Below are 18267 nucleotides of genomic sequence, written 5' to 3' on the forward strand. Positions count from 1 at the left end.
TTCAATATAAAGGTTTCACCTTATTTTTTTGTTTTGCTTTTCTTTTCTTTATATTTATTAACTTCTAAAGTGTACTAACATGGCTACCACATTACTTCATTCTAAATTTTAAAAAAATTATTTTTTCTATCATTGCTGTCTGGCCATTTAATTTTTCTAACTGTGTTGGTCCCAGTCTCTGGTTACTGCTTTCCTTTCTTCTTTTAACTCTCTTTCCAAGGGTCACACCCTTTGACTGTGTTCATGGAGGGGTAATTTCTATTGGGTTTAGCATCTTCAGTCATTTTGAAAAGTTGACTCCTTTTGTCCCCACCTATCCAGTCTTGCCCAATTTCTCTGTCTCCCCCACCCCTTATTCAGTATCGCCCCATCTCTCTCTCACTCTCCTTCCCCTCTCATCCAGTCTTGCCCAGTTTCTCCCTTCCCCCAGCCAATGTCTCTGTCTCCCCCTCCCTTCTAATGCAGTATAGCGCCATCTCTCTCTGTCATTGTCTCTCTCTCTCTCCCCCTCCCCACCCATCTAGTTGCCTAATTTCTCTCCCTCTCCCCTCCCATCCACTGCGACCCTGCAGCACAGTGTCGCCCCCCCCCCCCCACCCCTGTGTACCTGTGCCAGACCCGCATTAATAAACTACCATGGGATCCAGTAGTACTTCCTGCACCAATCCCAGAAGTTTATATCGGAGGAGGCGGGCTTGGTTCAGAAAACACTAGCTGTGTTGCAGCGAGCCGGGTCCTGTGAGTCTCCCATGGTAGTTTATTAGTGCGAGCTCAGTAAGTACAGTAGTAGTTTATTAGCACAATTGGCTGGTCAAGAGCACATCTCAGAAAGGAGCCATGGAGTTCATGTGCCTAACTATTCAGGTACTGGAGCTACTGAGGTTTGTCATCAACTACCCCAAGTTCCACCTACATCCAGTCCGCCAATTGGAATATATAGGAGCCCTGCTCAATACAGTGCAGGCTTGGACCTTTCTTCCTCAGGCGAGACCGAATACCTTGGTAACTTTTGCCTTGCAGGTCCACAGCTGCCAGCAGACTTCAGCTTCGCAAATGTTTATATTGATGGGCCACATGGCCTCAACAGTGCATGTCACTCCTATGGAGCATCTCCACTTGAGAGTGGCCTAGTGGACCTAGCTTCCCAGTGGTGTCAGGTGACGAGGAACCTAACAGATGTCATTCACGTTCCCCCAGAATTGTCTCATGCCCTTCTCTAGTGGAGAATCAGGTCCAGTTTGACCCTGGGACTTCCATTCCAAATTCCACCGCCTTGGAAGGTGTTGACAATGGATGCATCCAGCCTGGGTTGGGGAGCTGATGTAGATGGGCTTCACACTCAAGGCCAGTGGTCTACTCAGGAGGTTCAGTTCCACATCAATCTCCTTGAGCTCCAGGCCATATGGAACACTCTAAAAGCTTTCAGAGATTGACTCCAGAACCAACTTGTTTTCATTCAGGCCCAACTAGATTGTGATGTTCTATGTCAACAAGCAGAGAGGTACGGTTCCTACCCCTTGTGTCAGAAAGCAGTGGGCAAGTGGTGGTGGGGTTTGCTTCACGTTATGGACTTGTGTGCCACTTACCTTCCTGGCAAGAACTGCCTGGCAGACAGACTGAGCAGAATATTGCAACCACATGAGTGGTCTCTCAACATGGGCGTAGCCCGGAAAATCTTCCTAGAGTGTGGCACCCTCAGTGGATCTTTTTGCCACTCATCAAAGTCTCTTGGTTGTGCTTCAGTCTCAGGTCACAAGGCAGACTAGCATCAGGTGCCTTTCTCGTGCATTGGGGACGAGGAATCCTGTATATGTATCCTCCCATACGTCTCATAGAGAAGAGTTTACTGAAACTCAGGCAAGAATGGGGCACCATGATTTTGATCGCTCCATACTGGCTGCGGCAGATCTGGAGTTGTCCTCTGAAGATCCATGGACTGTTTTCCAACCCTCATCATGCAGAAAGAGGGTTCCCTTTTGCATCCCAACCTCCAGTCTCTGGCCCTCATGGCTTGGATGTTTAGAGCGTAGAACTTGAACCCCTTGGATTCCATGAGAGTGTGTCTCATATTTTGCTGGCTTCTAGGAAAGGTTCCACTAAGAGATGTTACTCTTTTTAGTTGAGGAGGTTTGTCATTTGGTGTAGGGCAAAGCATTAGACCCCTTTTCTTGCCCTACACAAAAACTGCTTGAGTACCTTCTATACCACTCTGAGTTTGGTTTGAAAACCAACTGTGTAAGGGTTCTCCTTAGTACAAATGGCACTTATCGTCACCATGTAGGAGGTGAGTCTGTCTCTGTACAGGCTTTAGTTTGCTTCATAAGAGGTTTGTTGCTTACAAAGCCCCCTACCAAACCTCTTGCTGTGTCATGGGAGATCAACATAGACCTTACCCAGCTCTTTTGATCCTCTGAATACCTGTCATCTGAAGTTTTTGACCTGTAAATTTGTGTTTCTGGTGGAGGTCACTTCAACTCACAGAGTCAGTGAGCTCCAGGCCCTAGTAGCTCATCCACCATATACTAAATTTCATCATAACAGAGTAGTTCTTTACATGTGCCCTAAGTTCCTTCCTAAGGTAGTGTCAGAGTTCTATCTTAACCAGTCAATTATTCTACCAACATCTTTCCCAAAACCACATATCCGTCCTGGTGAAAGTGTACTGCATACTTTAGATTGCAAGTGAGCATTAGCCTTCTGTCTGTAGCGGACTGAAGCCCATAGGCAGTCCACCCAGCTTTTAGTTTCTTTTGACCCCAACAGATGGTGGGTGGCCATCGACAAATGCACATTTTCAAATTGGATAGCAGATTGTATCTCCTTTGCTTATGCCCAAGCTGGGCTGACTCTTGAGGGACATGTCAAGGCTCATTATGTCAGAGTCAAGGCTCATTATGTCAGAGCCGTGGCTGCATCGGTAACCCACTTGAAATCAGCTTCCATAGAGGAGATTTGCAAGGCTGCAACATGGTCTTCAGTCCACACATTCACATCCCATTATTGTCTTGATCAGGATACCTGACACGACAGGCAGTTCTGCAGAATTAGTTTGATGTTTAGAATCCAAATCCACCATCCTAGGCCGTTTTGTTCTGTGCCAGGCTGCATCTACACAGCTAGCATGTATATAGTTTCAGGTTGATTGAAGTTTTAGTCTCAACATTTCAAGACTCAATTATCCTAGCTTTCTTCTTTTCGGTGAGCCTGGTAGCTAGGGATTTCAAGATATGAGAATAAGAAGGCCTGCTTGTCCTCGGAGAAAGCAAAGGTACTTACCTGTAGCATGTGTTCTCCGAGTACAACAGGCTGATTATTCTCACATACCCTCCCACCTCCCCTAGGAGTTGAATTTAGTTGTATGGTATAGGCTTTTTTCTTTTTCACCTGACTGGAGGACCCACACTCGCGCATTGGGCAGGAAGGCGGCACCAGTGCATGTGCGGTGGTATGCTGCTAGAAGTTTCTACATTACTCGTTAGCCAGCATCTGCACCGCGCTGTGTTGGATGACGCCACCTAGACATGAAAATAATCGGCCTGCTGTCCTCGGAAAACACCTGCTACAGGTAAGTACCTTTGCTTTCTGGTTTTCCCTGTTTTTTGTTTTGTTTTTCGTGTGGCAGTCACATACTTGTAGTGTTCTCTGCTTTTTCTCTCTTGGCTGTAGGAAGCTGAGAGCTGCCTTTACTGTATCTATTTTCTTTAGCACACAGCAGATTGTCTCCTGGGATTACTCAATCTGTCCATGGATGAGGTTTCTGTAATACCAGGAACTGCAGTTAAAATGATGTCCTCCTGTGCCTCTCCCCCCTCCCCATCGCTTATAGAATTCCCATCTGGTCTTCATCAAGACTGTTATTCTGGTTTTCACAGACATTTGCTTCAGTGCTGGGCAGAAGAAAAAGAACTCTTGCATCATAAGTAATTGAATTTCCACTTTCTTTTATGGCTTTGGTCAGGGGGGCGCTTGTGCAGATGTTTGAAGCAGAAGAGGAAATGAGGCACTGCAGAAGGTGTAGGAATGTTCAGAAGGTCTCAGAGTTGAACTTTCAAGCAAGTGACAAATTTTCATGCGGTTAGAGAGTGGAACATTAGAACCAGTGATGCTGTAGATTCTAATTAATGCTTAATTATTTGCTTTTTGGAGGTGAGGTTGCAGTACCTATCCTTGTTAGTATAATATTTGACCCTCTAGGACTCCTGAAAATTCTGTACTAAAATAGTACAGTCTGTCTGCAAACCTGCCCTATTAGTGTGACTGCCTTCCAGCCTCTATGTAACAGTGTTGGGTCCCCCTAAGAAAGGCAAAACATTTTCTTCAGATTTGTTATTGGAAGTCATATTACCTCTGTACAAATTTCTTGTCAGACCCATCTTGAGTATTCAGTTCGTTAGCAATGTCCAAAGGGCTTTGACAAGGTAGATGCAAATAGAAGTTATTGATGGCATACACTATTATATTTTTCCCCTTTTAAATACTTTAACAACAGCTTGGAAGTATATTTTATATGATTTGCGGTACATCAAGAATAAACTGAAACCTGAAACCATACATTGGATATGTATGTTGACCTGAATTATGTATGCATGTTGTACCTCACTTAGCATGGAAAGGATAGGCAAGGTATAAATTAACACATGAATTGAAAAATGAAAATACAGACTCAAGTAGCAGAGGACAGCATTTTCCATAGAGTGAAAAGCCACAGGAAGGAAGCTCTAGAGGAATATGAGGATACATTTTTTTTTTCACTTAAGAGGGTGTGTGATGGACTCCTGGAACAGACTTACAGTAAAGGATATAGGAGTAAAAACAGTGGAAGGAATTAAGCATGCATGGGATAGATTTAAAGGGACCTGAGTTGCAGAGGAATGGAGAAATCTGCAGGTCTAGCAATACCTGAGACAGCACAACAGCAGGTACCGATAGAAGCTGTTTAGCCTTTCTGTGTTTCTAGGTCCCCTAAATCTGTTTATAAAAATAAAATGGTAATAAGAATTTGGGTGTACAAACATTGGTCAAAGCTGGATCTCTATGCTTGTCCCATGCTTTCTTGAATTCAGATACAATCCTCATCTCACCAACCTCCACTGGGAGATTATTCCATGCATCCTCCGCCCTTGTAGATATATAGAAATGATCCCAGATAAGGACCATGTAGCCTGTCTAATCTACCCATCAGGGTCTACTAAGCTCTGCAATCCCTTCCTCTCCCTTAGAGAATAGGTGCCATTTATTACTTGAGAAACCCGTGGGCAGCCTCCTCTAGATTGATGCCCATTAGCATACCTGAACTGCATGATGCTTGTACAATATAGAGAAATCAGTTTTACTGATGATAGTAACTAGGGCAAAGTCAGATGGGGGCATCGGTGGTAGGGGGTTTGAACTGGCTAGTCTAGTGATCTATCGTGTCACATTATATTTTGTTGGATATTTTTCAGATTTGAGAAGAGAAGTAAATCAATTTGCCATGACTAATGCAAACTTTGCTGACCAGAATAGCTGACCAATGAGCAGATTTCTAACTGGTGCACTTGGAAAAGGGGCACAGCCTGTGATAAATGTACAAACTGGAGGAAAGAAGGGATGGGAAACGAGCATATCTCTTGAGTGTGGTGGATGCTTGGAATGATCTATCAGCAGAGGCAGTGGCAACCAGAGATGTATGACTGAATTTAGACTTGCACAGGACAGACATGGAACACAGAGGGAAAGGCAGATGTGGGGTGACAGGTAGAAGAATAGACAGAAGCTGAGTATCTACTTTAATCTTATGAAACTTGAAGAGAACCAGTGGTGGTGGTGGGGGGTGATGAATACAAACCAGTTGGGCAGAGCCATGGTATGTTTGTGTTATCTTTCCAACAAAGGTGGTATAATCTGCAGCCAACAGCCATGGTTATAACCCAACATCAACGAGCATCATTAGGACAGAGGGATTTTGGTGATAGGGAGAGGGTTGAGAGGTTGGATAAACAGGATGAGGAAGGGGAATGGTATTAGTTTTAACTGAATTCATACACACCATAGGGTAGGAAACCAGGGAGGAGAACAACATGGTAGGCAGAATAGTCATTTACTGTGTTACGGTGTACTTGGGTTTGCTTGTGAACAAAAAAGAATTTGAGAACAAGAGGTCACAAGATAAAAGGCTTATAGTGAACAGAATCGGGCGTAAGATTAGAAACCACTTTTTCATAGAAAGGGCAGTGGAGGCATGCAGTAGTCCTTAAAGGAAATTAGTGGGGATACTACTACTACTGGGATAAAAACAGTAACAGAATTCAAGAGAGTCTGGGATAATACAGAGAATCCTGAATTGGTATGTCATGCTTCTCTGTGGCTCTAGTCAAATCCAAGCTTAAAGCCTACCTTCTAGAGGCTGCTTTTAACTCTTGACCCTTTATTCACCTGTTTAATACACATAGGGCCCAATATTCAGCCGGCAGCGATCAGCATTTTGCTGACTGTCGCCAGTGTTATGCCCAGAAATTCAATGCCGGGGCCGTGTCCAGGCTCCTGCATTTCGGGGTTTATGGAGCCGGCAAAAACATAGCAATTAGATGCAATATTCAGCGCTTAACCGGCTATGGTGAACCACATAAAGGGCCTCTTCTTATCAAGCTGTGCTAGCGGCCCCTGGTGCAGTAATGCCAGCAAAGCCCATTCACATTGAATGCTGGACATTGAATGGGCTTTGTCAGCATTGCCAAGCGGGAACTGCTAGCACAGCTTGATAACAGGCCTAAAGTTAGGACTGACTTTTATGTGATTACCTTGGCTAGTTAAGTGCTGAATATCAACATTTAAGTGACCAAAGTCTGATTCCACCCCCGGAATACTCCCAGATTCGCCACGTTGGGCGCAAAGCAGACATTTTCAGGGGTGCTATCTGGTTATAGGGCCACTGTAGATCTGCAGTTAGCCCCGTACAAGCGATTTAACCAGCCAAGAACCGTTTCTAACCAGTTAAATCGCTTTGAATATCAATCCCATGATGTTTTAATCATTCCCATAATAAGTTAAGCTCTTTCATCTCTGTTTGTCCTGTTTGTCTATCTTGAATAGATTATAAGACCCATGTGTTTTGTGCTGATGCCTGGACATGAATGTCTGGGTCTAATTCAGCATACAGCTGTCAGCGGCTTTAAAACAGCTGACCTCTACAAACTAAATATTAGGTTTATTAGATGTTCCATTGCTAGTATGCTGACATGATATTATATCTGTTATTTGAATGTTCTTCCATGTCTTATGGTATTGTTTGTATTGTACTGATATTTCTGTTATATTATTGTTCTACAGTTCTGTTAAATGAGTATATTTCTGATACTGTTTCATGTTAGGCCTATTACTGGGTTTCAAATCGCCATTTCCAAGTTTATTTCATTGATTGTATTTGTGCTTATATTATTTACTATTGTTATGCTGTTAACAAAATTGTAAGTTTTATGTTAAACTGTACCTGCTGTACACCACTTTGGGCAATTATAAGGAGCCCTAATGTTTACCAGAGCAATTATTAATGCATTTGAGATTGGCTGTGATTATATTAGGAAGACAATGTTAGTGGTAGTATATACGTTTTTCATAAAAACAGTGCTTTTTTTGTGCCGGTACGCAACGGTACGGTGTACCGGCACCTTTTTTTTTTTGGGCCCCCCCCCCCCCCCCCCCCCCGCGACACTCCGGGCGAGTCCTGCACTTACTTTTTTTTTTTTTTTTAAGACTCAGAACGCGTGAATGATGCAGCCAGCAGCGATTGAAAGAGGCTGTCTGGCGTCTGCGTCGGAGCTTCCCTCACCCTCTGCGAGTCCCGCCTTCGTTGTTACAACTTCCTGTTTCCGCATAGGCGGGACTCGCAGAGGGTGAGGGAGTCTTAAAAAAACAAAAAATTAAGGTCAGGACTCACCGGGAATGTCGCCGGGGGGGGGGGGAGGGGGGAAAAAAAAGGTCCAAGAATTGCTGGACATGGGAGAGGAGAGGACAGGGAACGGAGAATTGGTGGTGGACATTGCTGGGAGGGGAGGGCAGGGAACGGAGAATTGCTGGACATGGCTGGGAGGGGAGGGAACAGAATTGCTGGACATTGCTGGGAGGGGAGAGAACGGAGAATTGGTGGTGGACATTGCTGGGAGGGGAGGGAACGGAGAATTGGTGGTGGACATTGCTGGGAGGGGAGGGGAGGGCAGGGAACAGAGAATTGCTGGACATGGCTAGGAGGGGAGGGCAGGGAACGGAGAATTGCTGGACATGGCTGGGAGGGGAGGGAACAGAATTGCTGGGCATTGCTGGGAGGAGAGGGGCGGGAACGGAGAATTGGTGGTGGACATTGCTGGGAGGGGAGGGCAGGGAATGGAGAATTGCTGGACATTGCTGGGAGGGGAGGGAACAGAGAATTGCTGGACATTGCTGGGAGGAGAGGGGAGGGAACGGAGAATTGGTGCACATTGCTGGGAGGGGAGGGAATGGAGAATTGCTGGACATGGCTGGGAGGGGAGGGAACAGAGAATTGCTGGACATTGCTGGGAGGGGAGGGAACGGAGAATTGCTGGACATTGCTGGGAGGGGAGGGCAGGGAACGGAGAATTGCTGGACATTGCTGGTGGGAGGGAACGGAGAATGCTGGACATTGCTGGAAGGGGAGGGCAGGGAACGGAGAATTGCTGGACATTGCTGGGAGGGGAGGGAACGGAGAATGCTGGACATTGCTGGAAGGGGAGGGCAGGGAATGGAGAATTGCTGGACATTGCTGGGAGGGGAGGGCAGGGAAGAGAGAATCGTTGGACATGGATGGCAGGGGGCAGAGAAGAATCGCTGGACATGGATGGCAGGAGAGGACGGGACAGAGGAGAATCGCTGGACATGGGAGGGCAGGGGAGAGAGGAGACATGCTGGACATGGATGGAGGGGAGGTAAGATAGGAAGGAGATGCACATGGATGAGATGGCAGGGGAGGAAGGAGAAATGCTGGAAATGGATGGAGAGGATAGCAGGAGATAGAGGAGAATTGTGGACATGGATGGATGGAGGGGTTGGCAGGGAGAGAGGCAAAATACTGTACATGGAAGAATAAAGGAGGAAAGTAAAGAAATAAATGGAAAGGAAGCCCTGGAAACGGAGTTAAGAGAACAGATAGAGAGCAGCAGAATCAGACGCTTGGACCAGTATGGATAGAAAACAGTCACCAGACAGCAAAGGTAGAAAAAATCATTTTATTTTCATTTTAGTGTTTGGAATTTGTCCAATTTGAGAATTTACATCTGCTGTCTTATTTTGCACTGGGTATACTGGAGCTGTAACATCTTACAGAAACGATTTATAATGAAAAAAAAATCACAAGTTATTGTTTTTCTATTATACCAGTATATTTTCAATGATGTCTGTTTATATGCGCCATGGCTGGTATAAGGGGTGTGGCTAATGTGGATGTGGCTATCATAGGGATGGAGCCATATGTGGTGACTCTGCCCATAATGAGTACTGGCACCTTTTTTTCTACAAAAAAAGCACTGCATAAAAATATAAATGAATAAATAAGCTCTGTCAAGTAGGGACTGTCAGTTTACCTGTTTGTGTACAGTGTTGCATATGCCAAGTAAACATTAAGAGGAAAAAAAACTGGAGATTAGTTGAAGTTCAAGGTTTTAAAATTTGATTAACCAGGAGTGTCATTGAAGAAATTTATATGGGTCTTAGAATCCTTATCTGCTGTCATTTTGTCTGTTTCTGTGTTTTCAGGGATTACAAATTGGAGATGAGATTATTGAATTTGGTTCTGTGAACACCAGTAACTTCCAAACACTACAGAACATTGCCATAGTTGTACAGCATAGCGAAGGGGTGAGTGCCTTTTCCTGATTTTCATGTTGCTTCAGCCAGTGAGACGCTGCAGCTGCAAATCACTTAAAGAATATATCCACTGGGAATATGTAATTAAAATATATTAGTTCCAATTAAAGTTTTACTGAAATGTTTTCTTACAAATCATAAAAGAGGGACAGCCTTTGATGGATGTTCACTTTAGAACAGGGGTTCTCAACCCAGTCCTTGAGACACACCCAGCCAGTCAGTCACAATGAGTATGCATGAGAGAGATTTGCATACAGTGGAGTTAGTAAATGCAAATTTATCTCGTGCATATTCATAGTGGGTATCCTGAAAACCTTCTGGCTGGTTATGTCCCGAGGACGGGGTTGAGAACCCTGAAGGATTGCATCGGGGATGCTTTTATTTGTTTTTGTGCAATCAGCAGCGGTGCATAATAGTTTTATTTATTTTATTTGTTGCATTTGTATCCCACATTTTCCCACCTATTTGCAGGCTCAATGTGGTTTACTGTGATGGCGATCGCCAATTCCGGTATGAGAAATACAGAGTGATATTGCGTTAGAGTTCAAGAGTGGTATAGTAAATTGAGTAGAAGAGTTGAGTTTTGTCCAGTTCCATTATAGGTTTTGTTGTGTTGCATGTTTCTGGTGTTTAAGTTGGATCGTTTTGGTATGCCTTTTTGAACAAGTTGGTCTTTAATGATTTCCAGAAGTTTGATAGGTCATGCATTGTTTTTGTGACATTTGTTGTGTGCTTATGTAGCAGAAGCTGGATGCGTAGGTTGATTTATATTTTAGTCCTTTTCAGCTTGGGTAGTGAAGATTTAGGTATTTGCGTGTTGTCCTTTTTGTGTTTCTGGTTGGTATGTCTATGAGGTCTGCCATGTATATCGGGGTCTCCCCATGAATAATTTTATGCACCAGGGTGCAGATTTTGAACACTATTCGTTCTTTGATTGGGAGCCAGTGCAATTTTTCTTGTAGGGGTTTGGCACTTTTGAATCTCGTTTTTCCAAATACGAGTCTGGCTGCGGTGTTGTGAGCAGTTTGGAGTTTCTTAATGATTTGTTCTTTGCATCCGGCATAGATTGCATTGCAGTAATCTAGGTGACTTACAAGCTTATTTTCGAAAGTGATCGCCAGCCATCTTCCGACATAAATCGGGAAATGGCTGGCGATCTCGTGAAATCGGTATAATCGAAAGTGGCGTTTTTTGACAGCATCGCCGCTTTCCCTTTGCCGCGCCGGCGAAAGTTCAAGGGGGTGTGTCAGCGGCGAAGCGAAGGCAGGACATGGGCGGGCATGGGCATGGCTACCAGATGGCCGGCTTTTGCGGATAATGGGGGAAAAAAGCGGCGTTAATCAGTATTTCGCCGGGTTTACTTGGTCCTTTAATTTTCACAACCAAGCCTCAAAAAGGTGCCCCAATTGACCAGATGACCACCGGAGGGCATGGGGGATGACCTCCCCATACTCCCCCAGTGGTCACCAACCCCCTCCCACACTAAAAAAAAATAATAAAACACTTTTTTGCCAGCCTGTATGCCAGCCTCAAATGTCATACCCAGCTCCCTGACAGCAGTATGCAGGTCCCTGGAGCAGTTTTTAATGGGTGCAATGCACTTCAGGCAGGCAGACTGTACAAGACCCAGGTCCATCCCCCCCCCCCCCCCCCCCACCTGTTATACTTGTGGTGCTAAGTGTTGAGCCCTACAACCCCCCCCCCCCCCAAAACCCACTGTACCCACATGTAGGTGCCCCCCTTCGCCCATAAGGGCTATGGTAATGGTGTAGAGTTGTGGGGAGTAGGTTTTGGGGAGATTTGGGGGGCTCAGCACCCAAGGTAAGGGAGCTATGGACCTGGGAGCTATTTGTATATATTTTTTTAATTTTTAGAAGTGCCCCCTTGGGTGCCCGATTGGTGTCCTGGCATGTCAGGGGGGCCAGTGCACTACAAATGCTGGCTCCTCCCAAGACCAAATGCCTTGGATTTCGCCGGGTTTGAGATGGCCCGCATTTTTTTCCATTATCGCTGAAAAACAAAACCGGCGATCTGAAACCCAGCGAACTCTGGCATTTGGCCGGCCTAAACCGTATTATTGAAAAAAAAAGATGGCCGGCCATCTTTTTCGAAAATACAGTTCCGGCCAGCTGTTGCGCCGCCGGCAACCTATTTCGCCGGCGACGTTCGATTATGCCCCTCTTAGCACCATTGATTGCACCAGGCTGCGGAATATTTCCCTCAGGAAGAAAGGTTTTACTTGTTTGAGTTTCCACATTGATTGGTCAAACAAATCCACAAACGGGCGGAGAACTCGAACGCCCCATGGGAGAATACAGGTATAGGAGAAAGTGGGATGTTTGACCAAGGTAAACCAAATCCTGGATAGATAGATGTTAAAAACACTTGTTTATTGATGAAAAAAGACTCGACACAACCGTTGTGTTTCGGCCGTTAGGCCTGCATCAGGAGTCTACAAGATACATATATACACATATACATTAGTAAAAACGTTGACTGTACAGTCATCACAGATAAAAGCATATATTCAAAAACTTTAATAAACTAAAGAAATTTATAATGAATAATAGAACAAACTAAACACTAATCAAATGAAACGATAATCAAAAAATATTCAAAAAATATATATAAAAATAATAGAATGGTACTTTGAAACTGAAGAATATGGTTGACACAAGAATGTTTTAAGAACACACATATAAATGTGGTATGGTTATGTATAGCAATTGATGTATACACATTGTTTATTTGCTTTTTAACTGATACATATTTTTATATTTGTTTATATTTTTATATATAGCTTTTGAATATTTTTTTATCGTTTCATTTGATTAGTGTTTAGTTCTATTATTCATTATAAATTTCTTTAGTTTATTAAAGTTTTTGAATATATGTTTTTGCTTTATCTGTGATGACTGTACAGTCAACATTTTTTACTAATGTATATGTGTATATATGTATCTTGTGGACTCCTGATGCAGGCCTAACGGCCAAAACACAACAGTTGTGTTGAGTCTTTTTTCATCAATAAGCAAGTGTTTTTAACATCTATCTATCCAGGATTTGGTTTACCTTGGTCAAACATCCCACTTTCTCCTATATCCACATTGATTGGAACATTTTCTTTGTTGTAGTTTTCACTTGGCTTTCTAGCGTGAGGTTTTGGTCGATTGTGACTCCGAGAATTTTCAGGCTATCTGAGACAGGAAGGGTGTAGTCTGGGGTGTTTATATTGGTGGGTTTGTTCGTGTTGTATTGGGATGATAGGATGAGGCAGTGTGTTTTTTCTGCGTTGAGTTTTAGTTGGAATGCATCCACCCATGAGTTAATGATTTGGAAACTGAGTTTGATTTTGTTTGTTATTTCTGTTAGATCGTGTTTGAATGGGATGTTTATTGTGACATCATCTGTGTATATATAAGTGTTAAGGCCTTGATTGGATAGGGATTTGGCAAGTGGGGTCCTCATTAGGTTGAAAAGGGTCGGTGATAACGGTGATCCTTGAGGTACTCCACATTCTGGTTTCCATGGTGATGATATATTCAAATTCGATATCACTTGGTATGTTCTTGTGGTTAGGAATCCCTTTATCCATCTAAGTACACTACCACCGATCCCGAAGTATTCTGGGATGTTTAGTAGTATTTTGTGGTTTACCATATCGAACACACTAGACATGTCGAATTGAAGGAGAAGTATGCTTTTACCAGTTGCAATTTCTTGTTTGAATTTGGTTAGGAGGGTAATGAGTACTGTTTCGGTACTGTGGTTGGAGTGAAATACATTTACATTTCAGAAACCACTGAGTGTGACAGTGATCCGTGAGGGCAAAAAAGTACATTTAGGGCTCACGCCCCAACGATGGAGTGGGAAAGGACTCCTGGGGTAAGTTTTTTATCATTTAGCTGGTTTATGATCATAGAACTGTAATCTGTGTGCTCATCTGTCCTGATCGGTAGAGGCCCAAAGAAGGAAAACGATATCATTAATTGATTCAGATAAGGAAAGATATTCTGCAGGCAATCAGCTTAGAGGGGAACAAGTTGCCAGATTGGAGGGGGCTATTTCTTTTTTTTATTTATGAAAGTCTTGTTAAATATTAAATCAAGAGAATAATAACAGACAAATTAATCCAAACTGCACAGAACAGCAACATGTAAAAATAAGAGAACAGCCTAAATATAACCTCTAGCATCATCTCTAAAACAAGTAATGTAACACTGTTACTTTCATTTTGTATAGATTTTCAAAAAGAAAAACAGATTAACACCCATCCAGTATAAGCCTAAAATCCCTACGCCCCATTCTCCTCCCCTGAACCTCCGGAGGGGCCTATTTCTTTCTGTTTTGCTGCCATCTACTAAGTTTATTTTAAGGGCAATTTTCAAACAATCCGTATAATTGCAAAGTATTCCAACTGAAACTGCGTTGGTATTTCCCCTTTGACAATTCTAATAAATTCACTGCTTAGTCCTTAGCTTTCTATGATTTCACCTTTCTATTCTGGAATGGATTAGGTTATTTGTGTCCTGTTATTCCTCACCTTGCTCTTTGTCATGTTACACAATGATTAATGGTAGCTTCCCTTTGTAAGTCTGCTTTGAACAGGACTATGTAAACCGTCTTGATACTTTGTTAATGGCAGTACCAGTATATCAAATGCCTGAAATAAATACATTAAAATTAAGACTACCCACAGGGAGGCTGATTTTTGAAACGGATCCTTAGGGCGGAAGTCCAAGTAGCCGCCTATTTTGAGGTTATTTTATAAAGTCGCATACATGCCAATTTAATCTGAGATTTATAGACTGCACTAGTCCCAGCGTGAGGTTCAAGGTGGTTTACAAAATAAGATAACTCAGACAATGTGAGGAATTACAAAAATACATATAACAATGAACAGCCTACAATCTATTAAAAAAGTTTTCAATTTTTTACACAACTGCATGTAATTCACATCAGATCGGATTGATTAATTTAGACATTTGTACCCCGCATTTTCCCAAGAAAGCTCAGGTTCTATGTGACTTATATAACAAATTTAAGAAGAAGCATGTAGTAAGAGCTTTCCAGATAGTGAGTCCCTGAAAAGAAAACAAGGCCTCAAATTGGCATTTTAATTGAACAAAAAAGTGAGGAAAACAAATGAGGATACCAAAAAAATGCTTTATTATATAAAAAAAACTACCCGACATGGCCGTGTTTTAATCGAACGCTATTAAACACAAGAAGTTGCAATAAGAAACTATGACACAGCCTTGAAGAAAAAAAAAAAAAAAGGGTCAGAAAATGTTTGAATAAGGAAGTCAGAAGTAGTACCATACAAAACCTGAAAAATCATACAGACATACTTGAAGGCAATGTGAGCTCTAAGTGGAAGCCAGTGAAGCCCCACAAAACCTGCACAGTCATGGCTAAAATGCACCAGCATACATTGGCGCCTGCTCAAAAGCAGGCATGAGTGTTCACAGGTGAAGACCGTGCATAGGTGTATATTTTGTGAGCTCTGCCCATACTACGCCCCTGGGACTGCCTACACACAGGTTGCATAAAAATGTTCGCCTTCTTGCTGCTGCTTGTAATTTTATGGATGTTAAAATGTGAGGTCATTTTATAAAAGCCCTTTTCTGCGATAAGAGGGTTTATCTGTAGAAAAACCACGTGGATATTTAGGCTTATTCTATAAAGTACGTCTAAATTTAGGTGTGCCTAAATCAAAAGAAAGTTTCATCTTCTTAAATTTTACCTGTCTAGCACTGACATTATTTGCAGCATGGTATAATGTAAATCTAGAAAAACTGAAATGAATTCTAAATGATGAACACAGGAACAAAAAGGTGAGATTTTTGCTTGAGTCTGACTGGACAGGGTCAGGAGGCAGGTAGACCTTACAACTCCTCAGGGCTGCATGGGAAGAGAGGCATTCCATCTGCAGTTCCTTGGGACCAAATTTAGAGGTAGGTAGTAGAGAATAACAGTTACCATTACCATGGTAAATCTGCAGTAAGGGCCACACCCTAACTAGAATCACTGCGGATGTGGGAACAAAACTTTTTACCACCCTGTGGGAACGGTAAAAAGCCTTGTTCCTGTGGTTTAAAAAAAAAAACCCTTTCCTCTTTCCTGTCCTCCTCCCCGCGGGCGTCACTTACATTTTCCTGCAGCTGGCAGTGATTCAGAGTTGCAGGCCGGCTCCTTATTCTTCCTCCTGCGTCCCGCCCTCTCTACTAGAACTTCCTGTTTAGCGTCAAAACTGGAAGTTGAAGTAGAGAGAGCAGGACGTGGCAGGAAGAAGAGCATAGAATCAGCCTGTGATTGAATCGCTGCAGGAAAATGCAAGTATTGCCCATGGCGAGGAGGAATGAAAGGGAGACGGTTTTTTGTCCAACAGATACTGAACCTGGGACCACCCGAGGCATTTCGTGGCTTGTCAGCCCCAGACCATTCAGGGTTCCAGAGGGTGAGAGTGAGGTGCTGCTACTTACAGTGTGGTGGGCATGCCTGCCATTCTTCAGCGCCACGAACTCTGGGCTCGCCCTCCTCCGCTGTAATGTAGCCATCACCAGACCCCCATCTCTGCCAGCCTTCCTCCTCCTCTTCAGATGGCAGGGCCAGATCACCTGCAGTGCCTCAGAAAATTCCAAATGCACAGTTGCTCCCCTGTTGTACTGGCTATGGTAGGGTCTGAGGTACAAGAGAAGCAGAGTTGGGATAGGGGATGTGACTGGTCATAAAGGAGTGGTCTGGGAGAAATACATTTCTCAGGCTGGCTTAAAGTAGTTCGTTCCAAAATTGGCTTAAAGTAGTCCATTCCTAAATTCTTTCCTTGCTGTCCCCAGTATGGCTTCTTCCCTCACCCCTCTTCCTCTTCCTCATAGATATCTTGCTGTGTCTTCACTCAGTCCCCAGTACATATCATTGGTGAAATCCATTAGCAGATGGAGTCAGAGCTCGCGGGGACGGGGACAAAGCTCGCAGGGATGGGGTGGGGACAAGGACAAACGTTGTCCCCGTGTCAGTCTCTAGTAGGTAGGCTTTCCTGTGGCTCTTAGTGCTGGGCATAGAGAGAGACAGATCTTCTGGTGCTCCTCAAGATCACAAAGAGAGGCAGGCAAGTCATTGAAGGCTCCTAAGTTTGTACATCAATAGCCTCTAGTCAGGTTACAAAAATGTTACATTCCTGGATATAAGGAGTGGGTGCCTAAAACAAATTATTTTTGTTCTTAGTATTAACTCTTAGAATGATCTCAATCCTTTGCACTCAGTGATGTCTTCCAGCTTGGTTAAAGATGGGCATTTCAGTTAGGAATAATATAAATGTGTTAGAAAGGTAAAAGGCATCGTTTAAACACTTGGTGGTTTTTTTTTTCCCAGATGCAATATTATTCCATTGCAAAGATGAGACAGAGATGAGAACTGATAAGTTTCTACTTGCTTCAATTCTCCGGTACAATTTGAACCTAGGTTTGACACTGAAGTAGCCGTACAAATGGGTCCCAGGTTTAATCTTCAGGCTTGGAAGATGTAGAGGTGTCGGTGAACACAGGGAATGACATGACTTGCAGGATGAATGCGCTCATTCCTGTTCCCTCTGTGGTGCTTATTGTGCTATTGTTTTGGTGTTATCTTCTGACAGGTTTGTTTGCATTTTTCATAAGGGAAATAAAATTTACCAATAAAGGTATACACTTGTGGAAGTTTAAAATGCATGTAAAAATTAATTTTTTAAAAATAAATTGAAAATCTTTGGAAAAAGACTGGAAAAAAGTCACTGGACTTTGCTATGACAAGTATATCATGGTGTACTTGACATGATATAGAAACATAGAAATATGACAGCAGATAAAGGCCAAATGGCCCGTCCAGTATGCCCATCCTCCGTAACCCTTAACTCCTCCTTTTCCTAAGGGATCCCACATGCTTGTCCCATGCTTACTTTATTTATTTATTTATTTATTGTATTTGTACCCCACATTTTCCCACCTTTTTACAGGCTCAATGTGGCTTACAGAGTGTAGATATGATAACATCGTTACATGATTTAAAAGCACAGTCCTCGTCTCCACAACCTCCACTGGGAAGCCATTCCATGCTTCCACCACCTTTTCCGTAAATAAATACTTTCTTAGATTCCTCCTAAGCCTGTTTCCTCTTAACTTCATCATATGCCTCCTCATTCTAGAGTTTTCCTTCGTTTGAAAACGCTCTCTTCCTGTACATTAATGCCCCTGAGATATTTAAATGTTTCTATCTTATCTCCTCTTTCCTTCCTCTCTTCCAGCATATACGTGTTGAGGTTCATAAGCCTGTCCTTATATGTTTTATGTCCAAGACCACTTACCAATTTTGTAGCCGCCCTCAGGACCTACTCAACCTGTTTATATCTTTCTGTAGGTATGGTCTCCAGAATTG

The 18267-nt window shown here is 43.1% G+C and overlaps 1 protein-coding gene across 1 annotated transcript in view; it reads left to right on the forward strand.

The window, feature by feature from the left end:
• PSMD9 (proteasome 26S subunit, non-ATPase 9) overlaps positions 1 to 17586 on the forward strand; it is a 33877-nt gene extending 16291 nt beyond the window's left edge. The window contains exons 4-6 of the mRNA XM_030217731.1: positions 9745 to 9846; positions 13652 to 13740; positions 17230 to 17586. Coding sequence (XP_030073591.1) covers positions 9745 to 9846; positions 13652 to 13740; positions 17230 to 17257 — 219 coding nt within the window. The 3' untranslated portion in view covers positions 17258 to 17586. The remainder of the gene's footprint in view (positions 1 to 9744; positions 9847 to 13651; positions 13741 to 17229) is intronic.
• Positions 17587 to 18267: the final 681 nt, after the last annotated feature.

Source organism: Microcaecilia unicolor, chromosome 11, assembly GCF_901765095.1.
Source record: "Microcaecilia unicolor chromosome 11, aMicUni1.1, whole genome shotgun sequence".
NCBI lineage: Eukaryota > Metazoa > Chordata > Amphibia > Gymnophiona > Siphonopidae > Microcaecilia > Microcaecilia unicolor.